The sequence below is a fragment of the Globicephala melas genome, chromosome 7 (assembly GCF_963455315.2).
Source record: "Globicephala melas chromosome 7, mGloMel1.2, whole genome shotgun sequence".
NCBI classification, from domain to species: domain Eukaryota; kingdom Metazoa; phylum Chordata; class Mammalia; order Artiodactyla; family Delphinidae; genus Globicephala; species Globicephala melas.
In genome coordinates, this window is record NC_083320.1 from 57516838 (window position 1) to 57540285 (window position 23448).

Genomic DNA, 23448 nt, shown 5'->3' on the forward strand with positions numbered 1-23448 from the left:
GCGACCTCAACATCCACCTGCTCCAGCGCCCTACACTCGCGCCCACCTCCAGCCGGCTGCCAATGACAGCCTTCCGCAGCTCCCGGGTACAGAGACGCCACTCTACTAACTCCCTGGTCCCGCCCCCTCCAGAACTGCTTCCCGCCCTTCGGGTTCTGTATCCAATAACCAGCGCCCGAGTATTCTTTGGTTCCCGCCCCCTTCCTTAAGTCTGACTGAACCACCTGATCCGGAGGCGCTCTGTCAGAAGGAAGGCAAGAAGGGGCGTGTGCGTGGAGAGGAGGGGCGCGAGAAGAAAGGAGGGATGTCGGGAGGGGGGCGGAGAGAAGGGTTGTCAGTCCGATCTCGCGAGAGAGGACGGAAGCCTGTGGGAGCCCGTGGCCTTTAAAGTGCGGTTCAGTCCTTTCCTCCAGGGGTGGTTTGTAAACACCGCTGAGCTCGGGTCTCCCCAGCGACCGAAAGAAGCATGAACTAGTGACCTGGAAAGGTGAGTAGTGATGAGGAGAGGGCCGCAGGACTGGAGACTGTAGGGATACAGAGAAAGAAGGCACTAACATGGCGACGTCGCTCACCATAGTCCCCACCCCCCGCTTCCCATCACCTCGGGCGCTCCTGCCCGTGCCTGGCCCTCGGGGCGGCTGTGGCTGTGCTGCAGCTTTAGCGGCCCGCGCGGCGTCGGCTTCGGAAGCCCGGCCGAACAGGCCGGACCGTTAGGTAACTGGCATTTGTTGTTCCGGCCCCTCCCCGCTCGCGCGCTTTCCTGACGAGGAGGAAAAAGGAATAACGGCTCCTCTTAGACCCCTCCCCCTGCTATATCGTCCCCTTGTCTGGTCAGTTTGGAGATCCCTGGGGCACACGTCGGATTTGCCGAGGGTGCAAGGAGAGCCCCCTTCAGTCCTTGGGTTGAACAGGAAGAGGGCCGGCTCTGGTCTCCCCACTCAGTGGTTGGGAACTGTATGTGATGGTGGCGAGGGGGAGGATCAGGAGGCGCGGCAGAAAACAGGGTCAGGGTCTCTGGCTGCGGTGGGAGCTGATGGAACAAATGGTATGCAGAACCTGGGAGCTGGAAGTCTCGGCCTTTTCTGTCCTTTCTGCCCCTTCACACTCCCGCCACCCCCAACTTTTTCAGATGGGGCGGGGCTGAGGTGCGGGTGCAGATTGATTCTGGTATTTTACCCCCCCCCCCTTTTTTTTTTTTTTAACCTTCCTGGGTGGACTGCAAACGTTCTGTAGGGAAATCACCTGTGTTTTTTTTTTTTTTAATTGATATCTTGGGGACCAGAGCCGAGAGTGTGTTTTCTGTGTTCGCTGGTTGAACTGACGCTAGAAGGAGGCAGAGGACGGAAGAGATGGGGACTATTTTTGTGCCTTTAAGTGGTATAAAATTGTCTTTGTTTAATGAAGAGTTTTAAAACTGGTCAGGCCAAGAGCAAAACTATTGTGAATATGATGGAGTAAAAGGGGTTACTCCTGATGGACCTTAGGCCTGTTGACTAATCTGTAAATTATTATGTGAAAGTTACAATTTCTTAGGAATTTAAAATTTTGGAGATAGTAACAGTAAATAAATTTAATGTCTATATTTGAAATCAGATCAAAAACTGTTCCTCTGAGCACGTTTTTTGTCCTATCTGAAGAAATTTATAACCACTGCCAGTAATAGTTTTTCTAGGCATAATCGGAAAGCCTATATGCTTGGTCTGTTGTACCAAAACTGTGAAGGTGAGAAGCTTGTTAAAAAGTCATCCCAGTACGGTTAAGTGCCCTGAAAGACAAATGCAATAGCAATGATATTTTGTAATTAAATTTAAATTTGTTACAGTGACTTGAAAAATCCACTGTAAACACTTTTCAAAACTGCAGGAACATCGTCGTAAAGTGTGTTCAAAAATAGAGATGCCCTTCTTCAGATCAAGAAACAAAAAAGTTCATGGGTCTTTAAGGTCATTGATAATTGAATCCTAATCTTTGTAAAATAGTTTGTAAGAATATTCCAAATTTACAGTGCTGTGTATGCTGCTTTCCTAAGACATGTTTAATCTTGTTCTGAGAGGATGCTACTGCCATTAAGTTTTTAATTATTTAAACTATAATATTGTGGTAATTTAGAACATAGGTGTTTGTTTTTTATTGATTTGTTTGTTTATTTATTTATTTTTGGCTGCGTTGGGTCTTCCTTGCTGAACGCGGGCTTTCTCTAGTTGCTGGAGAGAGCGGGCGCTACTCTTCTTTGCGGTGTGCGGGCTTCTCATTGAGGTGGCTTCACTTGTTGCGGAGCACGGGCTCTAGGTGCGCGGGCTTCAGTAGTTGTGGCACGTGGGCTCAGTAGTTGTGACACATGGAATTAGTTGCTCCCCGGCATGTGAGATCTTCTCAGACCAGGGCTTGAACCCGTGTCCCGTGCATTGGCAGGCAGATTCTTAACCACTGTGCCACCAGTGAAGTTCCTAAAATTGCCTCGATTTTAAAGGTCCAACAGGAAAATAACTTTCAGTTTCTGCCTGTTTTAACATTGAATTAAGCATCTCTGTGCATAGATCTTTTATTTTGAATTATTTCTGTAGATACCAATCTCTATTGAGATTCTAGGTCAAAGGATATAAATGTTTCTACAGTTGCCAAATTTTTGCCTCCCCAAAGAGTTGAGCAAGTTTACACTGTCATCAGAATGTTACTGCATCAACTTTGTCATAATTTTACCAACTTTGGAGTTGTGCTTATTAAAAAAAGTAGGATTACTTAGCTAGGAATTATTATTTTTTTTTTTTTGCGCGCTATGCGGGCCTCTCACCGTTGTGGCCTCTCCCGTTGCGGAGCACAGGCTCCGGACGCGCAGGCTCAGCGGCCATGGCTCACGGGCCCAGCCGCTCCGCAGCATGTGGGATCCTCCTGGACCCAGGCACGAACCCGCGCCCCCTGCATCAGCAGGCGGACTCTCAACCACTGCGCCACCAGGGAAGCCCAGGAATTATTAATGTAAGTGACATTATTTAGAAGTTTTATTTAGTTGACTATATCAGTCTGTAGTTATTTGTCTGCCAGTGATCTGTGTGCTGGGACAGATATGTATATTTCATATTTTCTGTCATTTCACTGATTTTATTTCTCTCAAAGATTACTGAAACTTTTGACATCCAAGTAGCAATAATCCTTAAATTTTCTGCAGTTTTACATAGTTTACACATTGGATGTCTTATGCTAGTTTGTTTTAATATAAGAGCTTCTTTCTGAACTATACATTTGTGAATTATTAAACTTCATAATGACATTCCATATAGGTAACCCTTCAAATAAGGAATGTGTATGTTACAGCCAAATTGACTGTGTTTTTGTTTCCTCAGTATTATCTTCTGGCTCATTGTAAGTATATAATCAATGTCATAGGGTAGTTACTAATCAGGTTGTCATGAGTCTACCACTTATTATCTGGGTCACCTTGGGCAAATCATATAACTTCTCTGTGCTTCAGTTTCCTTATCTTTAAAGATAATACTTAACTCATAGTCTTGTTGTGAACATTCAAATATTTAACGTATATACAATGCTTGAAACAGTGTCAGGAACTTAATGAGTACTCAGTATATGGTATGGTAATTAGAATTGTTAAAGTTCATTCAAAAATAATAATAATCCATCACAACCCCAACAGGCATGCATGTGGTGTGGCTTGAAGACAGTACAGCAGTCATCTATTTGGTAGCTTTGGCAATAATGTTGAGTTTTCCCTAGGAACTTACAATTTGTGGTGGAACTTATAATACTACCTCAGAATTTTCATAAATCCATGTGAGAGAATAGCTTGTAGTTTTTGTTCCATATACATCCCTTCTTCCCAAGTGAGACTTTTTCTATATAAAACTCGTGCAGTATAGCATATCCACATTTTGAGATGGTAAAGTCATGATACTGTGATTTGCATGCATTCCAGTTGTCATTTTCTTCTGCTCCACCAATCCCACTATAAACATTTCTGTGAGACCTTTCATTTCTTCCTCTCTATAGTGGAAGAGATGATTAAATTAAAACATCATACTTCTAATGTTTGTTCTTTTGATTTCTTTACTAATTATTTAATATAAGTATAGCATCATTTCTCAGTCATGGTGTTGAGAGTCACTAGTATCTTTTATCATTGTAAGATAGGTTTTAATGATTGTTGAAGTGTGGATGTTGGATTGAGGGTTACTTCTGAGGTAATATCTCTTTCATTTACCTGAATTTTGATGGACTTTGCATGGTGTGGGGGGAGGTAAGCTTACTAGTGTTGTAATGGGAATTGTACATAATCTGTATCTTATTGCCTTCTTCATGATGAGAAATTATTGATGTACTCCTAAGCGGTGATTATGAATTATTGTAATTCTTGGTGAGCTGTGAGTTTCTATATTACTTTTACAAAGATAAGTTTTTAGTGAGGAAAAGCAATGATCAATAGGTACATTTTATACATCTACCTTGAGCAAAATTAATGCTATGGACACTGTTTTGTATAGCTGATATGATTACCAAATCTAAAATGATGTTATTAGTAAAAACTTTCATTAGCACTGTTCATATTCATAACCATTAATCTGTAAATTCTGTGTATTTATATATTTCTGATGTTCTGTTGTAATTTTAAACTATAAAACAAGAACTTGCTTACCTTAATTCACCTAGGAATTAAAGGTCTGGGAATAATCAAGACTCACGTGAAAAAATGAAGTTTGACTTAAAAATTGGACTACTGATATTATTAAATAATATTTTGATATATTGGGCTGATTTCACTATTCACATACAGTCATCCCTTGGTATCTGTGGGGTTCGGTTCCAGGATCCACTGCAGATACCAAAATCTGTTGATGCTCAAGTCCCTTATATAAAATGGCACTGTATTTGCATATAACCTAAGTACATCCTCCCATATTCTTTTTTTTTTTTGCTGTACGCGGCCTCTCACTATTGTGGCCTCTCCCGTTTCGGAGGACAGGCTCCGGACGCGCAGGCTCAGCGGCCATGGCTCACGGGCCCAGCTGCTCCGCGGCATGTGGGATCTTCCCGGACCGGGGCACGAACCCGTGTCCCCTGCATTGGCAGGTGGACTCTCAACCACTGCGCCACCAGGGAAGCCCTCCCATATTCTTTAAATCGTCTCTACATTACTTATGATACCTAATACAATGTAAATGCTTTGTAAATAGTTGCCAGGCAGGAGGCAAATACAAGATTTGCTTTTTGGAACTTTCTGGAATTTCTTCCCCCCAAATATATATATATATATATATATTTTTTTTTTTTTTTTTTTTTTTTTTTTTGCAGTACACGGGCCTCTTACCGCTGCGGCCTCTCCCGTTGCGGAGCGCAGGACTCTCAACCACTGTGCCACCAGGGAAGCCCCCCGCCCCCCCAAATATTTTTGATCTGAGGTTTGTTGAATCCGGAGGGCCAACTGCACTCATAGTGTACTTTCATGAATACAGTATTGAGAAAAGTCTGTGATGCTCTTCATGTATCCCATCAACTTTGAGGAATATCATCAAAACTTTGGTATATTCTTGGGAGTTGTGATATGTATGAAGAACATCTGTCGTGTCTCCTGTGAGTAGCGAACAATTAAAAACTGCTGCTTTCCTCATTAAAGCGGAACTTATATTTTTCTCACTTTCTTACATTGATGAAGTAAAACATTATATACCAAATAACCTTATGGGATAACATCAAATTCATGGGTTAAAGATTAATGTAAAAATCTTCTGTCTAAAAGTTAAACTATGTAGTGCTCAGCTTCTGGCTTTAAAAATAAAGAAGGTAGTAAGATTTAGATTAATTAAATATTAGGAAAATGTACATTTAAAGTCAAAATACAGTAAAACTTCTAATAAACTGAATAGATACTATATGAGTGCCATGCACTGTACTTGATATATTTTACATATACAGTATTGTTTTCTATTATTATTATTTGTGTGTGTGTGTGTGTGTGTGTGTGTGTGTGTGTGTGTGGTACGTGGGCCTTTCACTGTTGTGGCCTCTCCCGTTGCGGATCACAGGCTCCGGACACGCAGGCTCAGCGGCCATGGCTCACGGGCCCAGCCGCTCCGCAGCATGTGGGATCCTCCCCGACCGGGGCACGAACCCGCGCCCCCTGCATCAGCAGGTGGACTCTCAACCACTGCACCACCAGGGAAGCCCTCAATTATTATTTTTGACAATCCTGAAACTAGTATATTTTTTCTTCCTGGAGAGGATAGGAGGTGAAATCATACCATTTAAATTTTTCCTAATTTAGAAACTCAAAGGGGAATGAATTCCTACTGGCTTATAGCTACAGGTTTTCAACTTCTTAGGTTTAAGTTCGTCATTATGACCATATTGCTCTTCCTAGTGTGAGCTCTAGGATCATTTCTTGGCATTTTGTGGCACTTACCAAGATATGAGAAGGAAATTAGAGCACAGAGAAAACTCTGAATCTGTGCGGTTCCTTGGGCTACAAGCCTGTCCTCCTGAGTACATTAGCATTTTTGCTTACTTTATTTTCTATTCCTGTTTCACAAATCACTACATACTTTGCATCATAAAACAACCCAAATTTATCTCATAGTTTTTGTTTGTCAGAAGTCCAGGTGGGCTCAGCTGGGCCCACTACATAAGGTCTTACTAAGCCAAAATCAGTATGTTAGCAGAGCTGCATTCTTTCTTTCTTTTTGGAGTCTCTGAGGAAGAATCCATTTCCCAGTTCATTTGGATTGTTGACTGCATACAGTTTTAAGACTGAGGTCCTTCTTTCCTTGCTGTCAGCCAGGGCTAGTCTTCACTCATAGAAGTTGAAATGCTTTCAGTGCTGCCCCCTCCAGTAATGTCAGGTAAAGTCTCTCTCATGCTTATCTCTGACTTCTGCTACTGCCAAAAGCTCTCTGACAGAGAAAGTTCTTCACTCTTACTGGCTCATGTGATTAGATTGGCCATCTGTATAACCCAGGATAATCTTCCTATTTTAGAATCTGTGATGATTTTTACATCTGCAAAGTCCATTTTGCTATGTAACATAACCTATTCATAAGTTCCAGGGATTGGGGTGTGGACATTTTTGGGGGGCCATTCTGCCTAGTACACTCATATATATACTCCTGAAAAGAAATTTGATAAACTATGTACTCTTGCACATTTCTAAGTTGATTCCTAAAATATTTCTTCATAAGTTTAGATAGTTGAAAAAAATGTAATTTCTGGCTTTTCAAGATACACCATTCTTTTATAAGTACAGTTGATCCTTAAACAACATGGGTTTGAACTGCATGGATCCACTTATATGTGGATTATTTTCAGTAGGAAGTACAGTTATCCCACAGAGCCATTTGTCCTTTGGATTGCTGCTCCATTCATAGTCCCAGATTTACATTTGTCTAGCTAAATGCCCTGTTCTGGTCCCTTTTCCTTTAAGGAACAGTCTGTATATAAAACAATTTCGTTGCCAATTTTGAAATGAGAGTCCTTATAGCTTTTGGTATTTGCATCAAAAGTTTTAAACATATTAAGGCTGTTTTGGCCAACCTTATTCAAGGTAAAGTGCAACTCTTCTTTTCAACAGTCTGTGCAATAAGGAAATCTCCAAGTTCCTACTTGGCCCTCATGCATGGGAGCTCAGCCCTCAGGTAAGGGAAGGTCAACTTTCCCTTTAACATCTTGCTCCTGGGATAGCTGCCTTTTCCTAATGCAATTGGTAACTGAACTTTCTGCCAAGTTCTTACCCAATCTCACCTTAGGCACTCCATTACTTACCTAACGGTCCCATGTAATCATTCCTAAGTTTTGTGGACTGCCTAGTGAGTTTATCCTCCTAAACTACAACTATTTAGGTTGTTGCTTTACTCTTATATTGTTACTCTGGTCTTCAGGTAGTTTTTCTTCTTCCTCTGTCACCTACAGATTGGTCTTGCATATTTAGAGAAGTCCTTATTAACATTGGTCTTGCTCCTTGGCCACTGGCAGGAGTTTCTGCCTTTGAAAGCTCCCTTCAGTGGACTGATAAGACATCTCTACAAGATATCCAACCATCTTACATTTTAGAATGAGCTGCATATGATGACAGAAACAACTAATTGTCCACCAATATTCATTCTCTTCTTTTTCCTTATTGTAGATGCTCCAGTTTTTTTTTCCAAGCATGTGGTGAAATAAAGAATGTATTTCTCAGCTTCCTTGCTAGCTATGGCCATGTGATTTAAGTTCTGGCCAGAATAGAAGTTTCCTGTAAGATTTCTGAAAAGTATCCTTAAAGGGAGGCTATCTCTCATCTCACCATTTTCCTTCCTGCCATTGATGTGATGGCTAGACCTTGAGCAGTTATTTTAGACTGTGAAGGGGACGCCACATGTTGAGGATGGAAGAACAACAAGACAGAAGGAGCCTGGGTTCCCAATGATCATGGTTCTGGACTGCCTGTGTTCTTGTGAGAGAAATAAACTTCTGACTCATTTAAGCCATTGTTATTTTGAGTTTTCTCACAGCTGAACCTAATCCTAACTGATACAGGCATAAAAAAGTCATTTCCAAATAAGAAGTACATAAACAGTTGTGTGAAGCACACTGGCACAAGAAGAGCCATTAACCTTCACTCTTAAGAATTTTGACGCTCAAGATTCAGCGCTGCCGTTTCGCGGATCAGCTGTGACTACCTCTTCCTTCTGTTATATTAAAGTTTTATTTTTCCCTTTTCACCAAGATTCCATTGCCGTGCTTCCATCTTTGAAACTGTTACACATCTGATAGGTGGCAGTGTGCCAGGAGTTTTGGGAGGCCACAAGGTAAACATCTTCCTGGAGCATTAAAGATTTTGCAGGGAACCTTAATTTTTATACTAAAAAATAATGGAATAGAAGGCAAAATACACATGCATTTTAAAATATAAAATAAACATTTACAAATTTTTGTAGTGGAGTTATTTATTTAAATTTATTTATTTATTTTTGGCTGTGTTGGGTCTTCGTTGCTGCGTGTGGGCTTTCTCTGGTTGTGTTCATTGCACTGCGTGGGCTTCTCATTGCCATGGCTTCTCTCATTGCAGAGCACGGGCTCTAGGCGCGTGGGTTTCAGTAGTTGCAGCAGGCGGGCTCAGTAGTTGTGGTACCCGGGCTTAGTTGCTCCACCGCATGTGGGATCTTCACAGACCAGGGCTCGAACCCATGTCCCCTGCATTGACTGGCGGATTCTTAACCACTGCGCCACCAGGAAAGTTCCTGGAGTTATTTAGATTTTGCAGAGTAATGAATTTGCTCTTTTCTGCTTCTCCTTTGCCCTAGGGATACTTAGATGGAAACTTGAGAAGCACTGCTTACTTGATTGGAGTTGAGGGATTCCTGGCAGAAGAGTAAATAAAGCTCATGGCCCACCAGCTAGAAAGGTAAGAAATTTTAAGCTTTTGCTGCAAAAGTGGTCTTTTATTTTGTGATTGTCTCTCAAATATTATTAAGTTCAAGAGGTGTTTCCATACGGTAATCCTCAGAATGCTAGTTGTCCTACCATATTGATAATGTTTAGTAAAAGAAATTCCTAAGGTTCAGCAAATTTGGAAATATCCTTTTGGAGCTACAGTGCATATCAGCATGTAAAAGAACACTGAAGACTACATAAAAGTATGTAATTTTGTTTAACTCAGAGGGTCCTAAACTTGTCTGACTAGGGAGCCCTCTGTAGCAAAGAGTTCCAATATGAAAGTCCCAACTCTCCTAGGATTTTGTAAGGATTAACTCCTACCCTCTTGCATGTGCTCGATAAATATTTATTGACTGAATAAGTAAATGAGACATCCGAATTTCAGGGTAGGGGGATAGTGGATGGAGGAAGATCAGAGGTGAGTGGTATTAACTAAGAAAGGAACAGATGAGTGGGAAGTAAGAGCACTCTAGACTGAGAGAGGGAGCTGCCTAACTACAGCCAAGAGATCAAGGTATCATTAAGACTGGGGTGGGTGTCAGAGGTCAGTCCACGCAAGGGTCTGCAGACAGTGTTAAGGATTAGAAGCCTTATCATAAGAACATGTTTTTCCGTAACTTGTCCTTTCCTCTGATTTTGACTGGCACTGCTTGAGTATAAACCATCATTCTCTTTCCTGAATCTAGTAGTAACGTGTACTGGTTTTCTTATGCATAGTGTTACTCTCACCAATCCATCCTCCACACTTCCATTAGAGATGTTGCAAAAATGCCCCTTTGATTATCTAATTCACCTATTTAAAATCTTCCCATTTTTTACAGCAGGATTAAGCAAACTTTTTCTTTAAAGAGGCATATAGTAAGATTTTTAGGCTTTATGGGGGTCACATATAGTCTCTGTTGCTTCTTCTTCCCTACCCACTGACCATTTAAAAAATGGAAAAACTTTCTTAGCTCAACATTTTGGTGCAGGACCATAGTTTATAACCTCAGGGTGCGGGTGGGATGGGGGAGTGAGGTTGGACTTCAGACTCCTTACTGGGGTATTAAAGGCCCTTAGAGATATGTTTCCTTCTCTGGCCTCACCTCTCTTCCCTTCAATCATATATCCCATGCTTTAGCCATCAGAAGTTCTTAGAGATCCTTCAGTGTACTCTGCTTTACTGTGCTTCTACATGCTGTCTCCTCTGCCCAAAACATCATCTCTTATTTCTTTGAGAAGACTAAGCTGAGGCATTACTTCCTTCAGTACCCTTCACAGACCCTCTCTTCAGGGTTGGCTAGGTACTAGTCTTAGTTAGGGGGTAGAAAATCAGATAAATTCAACCTAAATAAAAAGCTCATAATCAGGATACAGAAGATTCTCACATGACCCAATCACAGAAAGCATAGTCAGGCATTGCAGAAACTTCTTTCCTTCATCTTGGCTACATGGTTTCTCGTCCCTGTTTTTCTGTGCCTACTCCATTCTGGCTTTCATTAATTTTTTAAAATTAATTAATGTATTTACTTTTGGCTGCATTGGGTCTTCGTTGCTGGGCGCGGGCTTTCTCTAGTTGTGTTGAGCGGGGGCTACTCATCGTTGCGGTGCGCAGGCTTCTCATTGCGGTGGCTTCTCTTGTTGCGGAGCACGGGCTCTAGGTTTGCAGGCTTCAGTAGTTGTGGCTCACGGGCTCTAGAGTGCAGGCTCAGTAGATGCGGTTCACGGGCTTAGTTGCTCCGTGGCAGTGGGATCTTCCTGAACCAGGGATTGAACCCGCGTCCCCTGCATTGGCAGGCAGATTTTTAACCACTGTGCCACCAGCGCAGTCCCTCATTAATTTCTTATCAGTATGAACGTGGCAGAAAATGTCTGCCAGTCCTGAGTATGATTTTGAATGTCTAGTGTATACCTCTGTTTGGCTGATTTATTTATTTATTTTTTCTTTTTACACGTTTCCTGAAGAGGTAATCTGATTGGCTTGACTGTTCAGGTGTCTCCTTTGGTTCACCTGAAACAGGTATGTCAGGCCATGGAGATACAGGATTGCCCTTTACTGACAGTCTGGCTCTAAGAGGGGATTATGGCTGCGGAGGAGAGATGACCAGCTCCAGTATACCCTTTATTGCCCTATGTTCCCATAGCACTTGTGTATATCTATTATTATATGTATATCACTGAATTAGTATTACTATTTTCACTTATTTGTTTTCCTTACTAATCTGATTTTGAGGTCAGGGACCACCTTTCTTATTCTTAATGTAGTATCGGGTACAAAATAGTCAAATGTCTTCCAAATAAATTTCATAAAATAAATTATTTGTATTAGAAATGTTTGGGAATTCTGTACATTGTGTGTAACATTTAGTAATATCCATATTTTAAAAATCTGCTTTGAAACTTGAGTACATGCTTTAAATGTAAGAGGTTACAGCATTTGTAGTTCTATAATTAACTAGAAGATCAGTCAAATTTACATTTTAGACTCTAGTGATTTCTGAAATTAGTCACCAGAAATTGTTTCATTTCCCCCACCCCTATTTCCAAAGATTCATTTACTCACACTATTTTCTTTTTTTTGGTGGATGGGGGGATTAAAATACCAGCTGTAATATATTGTTAAATGAAAAAGCAAAATTCATAACAGCATGTATAGTATGCCACAATTTGTATAAAAATGTGATATACACATATATAATATACTTGTAAATACATGGATTATCTCTGGAAAAATACATAGTAACTGGTAAGAGTGGTTATCTTTGGAAATTGGGACTGAGGTCAGGGATGGGAGAAAAGGAAGGAGACTTACTTTATACTGTATATCCTTTTGTACTGTTTGATTTTTACCAGGGGCATGTGTTTTTGTCCAAAAATGATTTATATGTTAAAAATTTTAAAAGAATAAAAATAGATACCAGCTTTATTGCTGATAGGTCTGGACTGGAGAACATGTTTTGGACCTAAGCCTGAAATGAACTTTTACCCCAAGTGTAAAGACAGTGGATGCCCCACCCCAGAGGGTTAGGGAGGTCTACAGATTAGATGTTTACCCAGCCATGTAGTGAAGGACTGTAGTCTTTCCCATATATTTCTGTGAGAAATGAACTCAGGAGCCAAGAGGGCCCTAAGTTACATATCCATAATAACCCTTTTCTCAAGTTCACCAAGTTATTTCTCCTCCTATTTGGGAGACTGAATGAGTGGATAGTGGAGATGGGTAGAAATTTTCTTCCAAATATTTTTGAGAGTCACAAGTCCTTTGTTTCTTGGTCAGAAACATGGAGAGAGGCAGAGGATAGATCCTATCATACCTTTGGACATTTTTGTCCACATTGTCAACACCCAAGACAGACAGGGCTTGGCTGTCCACTTCGGGGGAGACCAGCAGTATCTTAGGAATGTCCTGCTCCCACTTGACTCGCACTGTTTTCTGTGAAGTGAATTGGTTTCCTGCCTACTTGTTTTTGGTGAGATGTAAGAAAAGCACACATTTTTATCAGCTGCATCATTTGAATGATATAATTCAAAATGGCATGGGAATAGTGATACTACAGCCTAAAGGATTGTTTATTTTGTTTAATAGGTTTAACTCACATTTCAGATTTTAAACAAAGGAGTTACCTATAGGACAAATAATTGTCTAACACTACCCTTTGAGTCTTTATTCAGGTACAGAAATTGTTCTACTAAGTTTGCTCTTAACTTTTCAGTACAGAACAGTTTTTCTGTTCTTTGACATCTCTCTCTCTCTCTTTTTTTTTTTTTTGGCCACGTGGTGAGGTATATGGGATCCTAGTTCCCCGACCAGGGATTGAACCCGTGCCCCCTGCATTGGGAGCACAGAGTCTTAACCACTGGACCACCAGGGAAGTCCATGTTCTTTGACATCTCATAACATGAAGGTTATAAACTGGAAGCAAGCAGAGAATTGTTAGAGAATCTGTGTGTTTTAGTATTTTTCTCAAAACTACTGCTAAAAACTACATGATACTAATTATATAGTGGTTATATATTGAATTATTACAGTGCATGTTATTTATATATAATTTAAATTCATTCTGTAAGTTTTTTTTTTAATTTATTTTTTGGCTGCATTGGGTCTTCGTTGCTGCGTGCAGGCTTTCTCTAGTTGTGGCGAGCGGGGGCTACTCTTCGTTGCAGTGCACGGGCTTCTCAGTACGGTGGCTTCTCTTGTTGCGGAGCATGGGCTCTATGCACGCAGGCTTCAGTAGTTGTGGCACACAGGCTCAGTAGTTGTGGCACACGGGCTCAGTAGTTGTGGCTCGCGGGCTCTAGAGTGCAGGCTCAGTAGTTGTGGCGCACGGGCTTAGTTGCTCCGTGGCATGTGGGATCTTCCCAGACCAGGGCTCGAACCCGTGTTCCCTGCATTGGCAGGCGGATTCTTAACCACTGCACCACCAGGGAAGTCCTTCCCTCTGTAAGTTTTTCCTTTTTTATTTTTAAGTTGTTTAGTCCAGACCCTTTTAAGAGTAAGTTGCTAGCATGATGTCCCATTCGCCCAAATACTTTACTTTCTACAATAAGACACTCTCCTCCAAAACCATAATACAACCATGAAAATCAAGAAATTAACTTTGAAATATTGCTACCATCTAATCTGCAGATTACATTTAAGTTTTGCCAGTTATTCCAATAATGTCTGTCCTTTATAGCAAAAGGATTCAGTCTAGAATCTCATGTTGCAGTTAGGTATCATGTCTCATTGGTCTTTTTCAATCTGAAGCAATTCCTCGATCTTTCCTTGACTTTGATGACTTGGACACTTTTGAAGATTATGGCCCAGTTATTTGAGGAGTTTACCTCAATTTGGTGTTCTGTAATGTTTCTTCATGATTAGACTCAGGTTATGTATCTTTGGCATGACTATTATGAAAGTGATGCTGTGTCATCCTCATTGCAACCGAAGGGTTGCAATGATATTGATGTTGATTTTCCTGATGTTTAGTGTTGTTAACTTGGATCACTTGAGTAAAGTGATATTTGCCAGGCTTTTGTACTGTATATTACTGTTTTGCCTTTAGTAATTAAAATGTATTTTATAGGGAGATACTTTGAGAGGATGTAAACATCTTGTCTTATCAAATTTTCATTTCTACATTGGTATGCTTTATATCAGATTAATGGAATCCTATTTTATTCACAGTATGATCTATTACTATCATTTATTTTGAATCTCAAGTTGTCTGAGATTTGGCCACTTTCTGGCTAAATCCATAAGTCCTTCTTTACTTTCTTGCAGAAGGTATTCAAGGCCCATCCTGTATTATTCCTGCTTTAGCCTCGGAATCAGCCAATTCTTCAAGGATCCCAGGTTCCTTTTGGTGGAGAATAGTATTTTGACATCAAGGTCTAGAGGGCTTATTGCTATTGGGGTATCAGTGCTCCCAGGCCTTCTCAGTGACACAGCTAAGGAAGTATTTGAATATATATGCATGTATATACACATATTATCATCTGTATTTCTATATCTGTATATTTACATTGAAAGTCGTGAGTGCACATGAATATCTCCAGATCTCATCCAGTACCAGAGTTCATTCTGTGTAATTACCTTCACCTGTAGTGTGAATTTACCTTCATCTACTATATCCTTGATAAATTCACTTATTCAATTAATACCTGCATGTATATGTAATGAATTGCCTGTTGCCACCAGACCCCCTCCTCCTCATCAAGTAGACATCTTCCTGCTTGGGCCCTGATATCCTGTCCTGGGCTGGTGCCATCCCTATTCTTTACCTCATGTGGGTGTTATGCAAAGATTTGTCCTCAGAGATATTCACTGATGATAAAAATCCAGTGGTAAAGAATTAGTTATAAATATGTCATATCTGTATTGTGGAATACTATATAGCCATAAAAATGACATCTAATATTTGATGATGTGGCAGAATTTAGATAATTGTGTTTTAAAGGAAGTTATAATGCTCTTTTTACAATTAAAAATTTTTTATTTATCTTCATACATTAATAAGACTGAATATGTACTCTGGAATATTAGACAGTAGTTATCTCTGAATGATAGTATTTTGGGTGGCTTTTTTTTTTCTTCTGTATTTTTTCTGGGAGCAAATTGAAAGTTCCTTACAACATCTTAATTCAGTAAGCATAATCTAGTTCATATTATCCAGAAATAACAATGACCTCTTTCTGAACCCCAATTAAACTTGAGCTTTAAAGGTTTTTTAGAATTATGTAAGATTGATCATTTATGTGGGATACCTAGTGGTGAATAGTTCTATGGCTATGTTATAACAAACAAAATTTAAAATATACCTTTAACCAAGTTTGGAGTTCTAAAATAAAATGCCTATAGCAATGAAATAGAGAAAATATGAGGAACATACACGTGTTTATATGTGGAATTGTCTTAGAAACTGGAAAGAGGAGTCTGAGCTGGATGCTTGATTAGCTAGCATAAGCTCCTTCACAATCCTGGAAGCTTCTTGAGGGCAGAATCTATTTAATTCACCACTGCATCCCTAGCATGTAGCATAGTGCAAAGCACAAAGTAGATACTCAAATATTTGTTGGTTGAAAGACAAAAGGGGGAACTTTGGCACTAAATCATTAGGGTAGGGAAGATGAAGGAGTGTTAGAAGAAGAGTTAAGAGAGATTAGAGAAACCAAAGAAACTGGCTTCTTTTAAATCTTGCCTAGAACCCTCCTGTGTATTCTTCATGACAGTGATTTTCCTACCAGTATAGGTTGTGGATGCTTGCCAGAGAGTGGTGTGGTATAGTAAGAGTTCACTATCTGCAGTCATTGTCTTCTCTGAGTTTATAGTTGAACAAAGCCTCCTTCCCATGCTTTGCTAGGAGCATATTTCCACCCTTGATGTAAAAGGGAGATAAACCTCGATTTAGAGGCTTGAGATTCAGTTAGTTAGCTTAAAAATGCTATCTCTTTGTTAATCCTCCCAGAAGAACTCTCATCATTTATGTGCCAAGGTGCTTTGACTTATATTTACAGACCTCAGCTAGGTATTAGGAAATAGTATAAGGAATGGGAATTTTTATTGGTTGGCTAGGAAATAGTCTAGTTCCTAGACTGTAGGAAAGGAACTATAGAAGTTGCCTCCTGCAGGTAAGGAACACCTTTTGTAGAAGAATGGGACAATAGTAGTCAAGGGGGTGTGGAAAAGATCAGAGAGGAGGATACGAAGAGTTAATTCCCTCAAAGCTTTTCTAGAACTATCGGATTGGTCCCTGCACTACCTGTATATTTTTATTTATTTATTTTTTATTTTTTTGCGGTACAAGGGCCTCTCACTGTTGTGGCCTCTCCCGTTGTGGAGCACAGGCTCCGGACGCGCAGGCTCCGTGGCTATGGCTCACGGGCCCAGCCGCTGCACGACATGTGGGATCCTCCCGGACCGGGGCACGAACCCGTGTCCCCTGCATTGGCAGGTGGACTCTCAACCACTGCACCACCAGGGAAGCCCCTACCTGTATATTTTTAATATTTTAACTGTTATTCTTACCAAATTGAATTGAAATTATATTTCTGTATTCTTTCTTCTGCTTGACTGAAAGTTTCTCAAAGTGGAGGGACTGTTTGTTTTGTTTTGGTTTTTTTTGGACTGTTTGTTTTTTCACCTTTGTGTCTTGGCATGAGTTTGGTGTTTAAATGTTTCTTGAACTTAACTGAGTTTAAATATTGCTTTGATTTTTCAAAGCAATATGAACTGCATTTATTAGTTTTAGAAATTTTTTGAGTTAGATAACTTAAACTAAATTTATCTGACTTTTTCATATCATATGGCTGTTTATTCATTCCTTAATATTTAATGAGTAAATGCTACTATAAGCTAGGCACTGTTTCAGGTAGTTAACCCAAAGATAAGTTCCTTGTCTTCATTGAGTTCACATTCTACTGGTAATGACTGAAGCATAACTTTTATAGGTTTCCTTTGGATTATTCCAGTGCTTTTTCCCCCTCTTCTCACAGGCAACATGATAAAGTTGAATGTGAATGATGAAATGTAACCTTACCAGATAGATAGAAGTTTTGCCTGGGACCAGGAAAAGAACTTTCTTCTTCCTTTCTCCTATATCAGACCATCTCTGACTCTAGGACTCAGAAGTGTAGCTATTTACACATTTCCCCACAGGAATTACCCAATTTTCCTGAGCAGGACATTCTTGACACCACATTTATAAGCAAAATTATGTAAAATAAAAATTTTCTCTGTGTACCATTGGTTTATTTGCATAAGCATATAGTTAACTCTGTTTGCCACTACATGGGGTTTCAGTGAATGTAATGGAGGATTAGCAGAGTTTAAAGATGAGGCACTGACCCTCATAGTTTAAACATAGTTTAAGTATGTTGTACTTGTCCTTAAGCTAATGTCAAATAAGTAAACTATAAAATTAGGGAAGAGGGAACTTCTTATAAAGATCAACTATCATTACATTATGGGACAAATAGTGATGAATTAGGCTGAGAACCAGACCATCACTGACTACATTTTTTAAAACTTAAAGCTTTCTGAATAGATATTTTGAAATACTAGATCTCATCTTTTCATCAGACGTCAAAAGTCAGGATTTTCACTTTTTTAATTACTGCTCTTCAACCACAGTCCTAAAGGCTAAGTTAAATGTTTCTCTTTTACCCTCTTTATCGTGGAGTTGGATATATTAATACCTATGTTTAAGACATTTATATGGGTGTTCATATTTTAGGAGCAGTGCTCTATTATAAAGATTCTTAATAGTGAGTGGGTTTTTGGATGACAGTAGTGTTACAAAGAGTGTAATTATTTGAGTGTTTTTATTGTTTTACTATGTTTCAAGAAATGTTTCAAAACTATATTTAACAGTGTGAAACCACTTCATTTTTCAGTATCCTTGCCATGAAAAAGAGGACGTGATAAGTTGTACAACTTATGAAATTCAAGTTACATGTGAATTCTGCCAGGTGTGTATGCAATATTTGGTATTTTGTGCTTTTTTCATATTTTAGATTATAAAAATTCTCATAGGTTATTTCTAAATAAATATTTCAAGTGTTTTTCATAAATAAGAAAATACTTATCTAGTATGTAGTTTAGCTACTACTTCTATAGTATTTTAAAGTTATCAAATAGAGCATCAAAATACACTTAACTATGACAAGCATAAACATATTTTAGGGTTTTGATTTCTCCTAAAATGAGTTCCAAATAATACTAGTCCCATGAGATGTTCTAGTATTGTTCTAGTGAAAAAGGTTCAAATAGAAAATGGATGTGGCAAAAATGCTGTATTCTAGGTGCTCTTCTGGTCATTTCTCTTGAACATATAAAGTCTGAAAAGTCCTGCCCCTAAAAAACAGTATTCTAGCATTTCCCAAATTTGGCCATAATAGTGATTGTCATCTCTGTTCCTGAAGAGAAACTTATTTCCGAAAGGTTAACACACTAGTGTTGAAAAAGAAACAACGTTACAGTATTTTTAGTTGTCAAATATAGTTCATATATGTAATTTCTATGAAGAAAGCAAAAACAAAAACCTACAAGTTAACGGAAGGAATAATTGGAAACTTTAAGTCTATATCAAAAAGTAGGAAAACAATCTTGACTCAAAAATGTCTTTTTGTAGTTGTTTGGTTCAAATCTGGATCCAAGAAAGTCCCCATATTGCATTTTGTTTAGTATGTTTATTAGACCTCTTTTAATCTAAAACAGTTCCCCTCTACCTCCTCTTTTCTTTAGTTCCCCATGACATTTATTTCTTGAAGAAACCAGGTCTTTTGTCCTGTAGAATTTGGCTAATTCCAGCTTGGTGATGTTGTTTGACATGTTTTTCTTTTCTTTTTTTTTTTTTTACGTTAGAGGATTCTTTTTAAAATTTATTTTTTTATACAGCAGGTTCTTATTAGTTATCTGTTTTATACATATTAGTGTATACATGTCAATCCCAGTCTCCCAATTCATCCCATCCCCACCCCCACTTTCCCCCCTTGGTGTCCATACATTTGTTCTCTACATCTGTGTCTCTATTTTGCCTTGCAAACCGGTTCATCTGTACCATTTTTTCTGGATTCCACATATAATATGCATTAATATACGATATTTGTTTTTCTCTTTCTGATTTACTTCACTCTGTATGACAGTCTCTAGGTCTGTCCACATCTCTACAAATGACCCAATTTTGTTAATTTTTATGGCTAAGTAATACTCCATTGTATATATGTACCACAACTTCTTTATCCATTCGTCTGTCGATGGGCATTTAGGTTGCTTCCATGACCTGGCTGTTGTAAATAGTGCTGCAGTGAACATTGGGGTGCATGTGTCTTTTTTTTTTTTTTTTTGGCGGAACGCGGGCCTCTCACTGCTGTGGCCTCTCCCATTGCGGAGCACAGGTTCCGGACACACAGGCCCAGTGGCCATGGCTCACGGGCCCAGCCGCTCCGCGACATGTGGAATCCTCCCAGACCAGGGCACGAACCCATGTCCCCCGCATCGGCAGGTGAACTCTCAACCACTGCGCCACCAGGGAAGCCCGCATGTGTCTTTCTGAATTGCAGTTTTCTCTGGTTATATGCCCAATAGTGGGATTGCTGGGTCATATGGTAATTCTATTTTGAGTTTTTTAAGGAATCTCCATACTGTTCTCCATAGTGGCTATATCAATTTACATTCCCACCAGCAGTGCAAGAGGGTTCCTTTTCTCCACACCCTCTCCAGCATTTGTTGTTTGTAGATTTCCTGATGATGCCTATTCTAACTGGTGTAAGTGATACCTCATTGTAGTTTTGATTTGCATTTCTCTAATAATTAGTAATGTTGAGCAGCTTTTCATGTGCCTCTTGGCTATCTGTATGACTTCTTTGGAGAGATGTCTGTTTAGGTCTTCTGCCCATTTTTTGATTGGGCTGTTTGTTTTTTTAATATTGAGCTGCATGAGCTGTTTATATATTTTGGAGATTAATCCTTTATCCATTGATTCATTTGCAAATATTTTTCCCATTCTGAGGATTGTCTTTTTGTTTCGTTTATAGTTTCCTTTGCTGTGCAAAAGCTTTTAAGTTTCATTAGGTCCCATTTGTTTATTTTTGTTTTTATTTCCATTACTCTAGGAGGTGGGTCATAAAAGATCTTGCTGTCATTTATGTCAAAGAGCATTCTTCCTATGTTTTCCTCTAAGAGTTTTATAGTGTCCGGTCTTACATTTAGGTCTTGAATCCATTTTGAGTTTATTTTGGTGTATGGTGTTAGGGAGTGTTCTAATTTCATTCTTTTACATGTAGCTGTCCAGTTTTCCCAGCACCACTTGTTGAAGAGACTGTCTTTTCTCTATTGTATATCCTTACCTCCTTTGTTGTAGATTAGTTGATCATAGGTGCGTGGGTTTATCTCTGAGCTTTCTATCCTGTTCCGTTGATGTATATTTCTGTTTTTGTGCCAGTACCATATTGTCTTCATTACTGTAGCTTTGTGGTATAGTCTGAAGTCAGGGAGTCTGATTCCTCCAGCTCTGTTTTTTTCCCTCAAGTCTGCTTTGGCTATTCGGGGTCTTTTCTGTCTGCACAGAAATATTAAGATTTTTTGTTCTAATTCTGTAAAAAAAAAAAATGCCACTGGTAATTTGATAGGGATTGCACTGAATCTGTAGATTGCTTTGGGTAGTATAGTCATTTTCACAATGTTGATTCTTCCAATCCAAGAACATGGTATATCTCTCCATCTGTTGCTATCATCTTTAATTTCTTTCATCAGTGTCTTATAATTTTCTGCATACAGGTCTTTTGTCTCCCTAGGTAGGTTTATTCCTAGATATTTTATTCTGTTTGTTGCAATGGTAAATGGGAGTGTTTCCTTAATTTCTCTTTCAGATTTTTCATCATTAGTGTATAGGAATGCAAGAGATTTCTGTGCATTAATTTTGTATCTTGCTACTTTACCTGATTCATTCATTAGCTCTAGGAGTTTTCTGGTGGCATCTTTAGGATTCTCTATGTATAGTATCATGTCATCTGCAAACAGTGACAGTTTTACTTCTTCTTTTCCAATTTATATTCCTTTTATTTCTTTTTCTTCTCTGATTGCCGTGGCTAGGAATTCCAAATTTATGTTGAATAATAGTGGCGAGAGTGGACATTGTTGTCTTCTTCCTGACCTTAGAGGAAATGCTTTCAGTTTTTCAGCATTGAGAATGATGTTTGCGCTGGGTTTGTTGTATATGGCCTTTATTATGTTGAGGTAGGTTCCCTCTATGCCCACTTTCTGGAGAGTTTTTATCATAAATGGGTGTTGAATTTTGTCAAAAGCTCTCTCTGCATCTATTGAGATGATCATATGGTTTTTATTCTTCAATTTGTTAATATGGTATATCACACATATTAATTGATTTGCATTATACTGAAGAATCCTTGCATCCCTGGGATAAATCCCACTTGATCTTGGTGTATGATCCTTTTAATGTGTTGTTGGATTCTGTTTCCTAGTATTTTATTGAGGATTTTTGCATCTATATTCATCGGTGATATTGGTCTGTAATTTTCTTTTTTTGTAGTATCTCTGTCTGGTTTTGGTATCAGGGTGATGGTGGCCTCTTAGAATGAGTTGAGAGTGTTCCTTTCTCTGCAAGTTTTTGGAAGAGTTTGAGAAGGATGAGTGTTAGCTCTTCTCTAAACATTTGATAGAATTCACCTGTGAAGCCATCTGGTCCTGGACTTTTGTTTGTTGGAAGATTTTTAATCACAGTTTCAATTTTATTACTTGTGATTAGTCTGTTCATATTTTGTTTCTTCCTGGTTCAGTCTTGGGAGGTTATACCTTTCTAAGAATTTGTCCATTTCTTCCAGGTTGTCCATTTTATTGGCATAGAGTTGCTTGTAGTAGTCTCTTATTATGCTTTGTATTTCTGCAGTGTCCATTGTAACTTCTCCTCTTTCATTTCTAATTTTATTGATTTGAGTCCTCTACCTCTTTTTCTTCATGCGTCTGGCTAAAGGTTTATCAATTTTGTTTATCTTCTCAAAGAACCAGCTTTTAGTTTCATTGATTTTTGCTATTTTTTCTTTGTTTCTATTTCATTTATTTCTGATCTGATCTTTATGATTTCCTTCCTTCTGCTAACTTTGGGGTTTTTTTGTTCTTTCTGTAGTTCCTTTAGGTGTAAGGTTAGAGTGTTTATTTGAGATTTTTCTTGTTTCTTGAGGTAGGCTTGTATAGCTATAAACTTCCCTCTTAGAACTGCTTTTGCTGCATCCCATAGGTGTTGGATCATCGTGTTTTCATTGTCATTTGTCTCTAGGTATTTTTTGATTTCCTCTTTGATTTCTTCAGTGATCTCCTGGTTATTTAGTAATGTATTGTTTAGCCTCCATGTGTTTGTGTTTTTTGCGGTTTTTTTTTTCCCTGTAACTGATTTCTAATTTCATAGCATTGTGGTCGGAAAAGATGCTTGATATAATTTCAGTTTTCTTAAATTTACTGAGTCTTGATTTGTGACCCAAGGTGTGATCTATCCTGGAGAATGTTCCGTGTGCACTTGAGAAGAAAGTGTAATATGCTGTTTTTGGATGGAATGTCCTGTAGATGTCATTTAAATCTATCTGGTCTAAAGAAAAAGCTTGTGTTTCCTTATCAGTTTTCTGTCTGGATGATCTATTAGTGTAAGTGAAGTGTTAAAGCCCACCCTATTGTGTTACTGTCAATTTCCTCTTTAATAGCTGTTAGCAGTTGCCTTATGTATTGAGGTGCTCCTATGTTGGGTGCATATTTATTTATAATTGTTGTATCTTCTTCTTAGATTGATCCCTTGATCATTATGTAGTGTCCTTCCTTGTCTCTTATAACATTCTTTTTTTTTAAGTCTATTTTATCTGACATGGGTATTGCTATTCCAGCTTTCTTTTGATTTCCATTTGCATGGAATATCTTTTTCCATCCCCTCACTTTCAGGCTGTATGTGTCCCTAGGTCTGAAGTGGGTCTCTTGTAGACAGCATGTATATGGGTCTTAATTTTGTATCCATTCAGTGAGCCTGTGTCTTGTGCTTGGGGCATTTAATACATTCACGTTTAAGGTAATTA

At 39.0% G+C, this 23448-nt stretch overlaps 1 protein-coding gene across 2 annotated transcripts in view; it reads left to right on the plus strand.

The window, feature by feature from the left end:
• Positions 1-306: 306 nt before the first annotated feature.
• ATF2 (activating transcription factor 2) overlaps positions 307-23448 on the plus strand; it is an 87501-nt gene continuing 64359 nt past the window's right edge. The window contains exons 1-3 of one of the 2 annotated variants that reach the window (XR_011377584.1): positions 307-487; positions 9282-9382; positions 18268-18342. Coding sequence is in view for 1 of the 2 variants with exons in the window: in XM_030851450.3 (XP_030707310.1) it covers positions 18311-18342 (32 nt within the window). In the remaining variant the exon portion in view is untranslated. The remainder of the gene's footprint in view (positions 488-9281; positions 9383-18267; positions 18343-23448) is intronic. The other variant, XM_030851450.3, reaches the window with a different exon arrangement.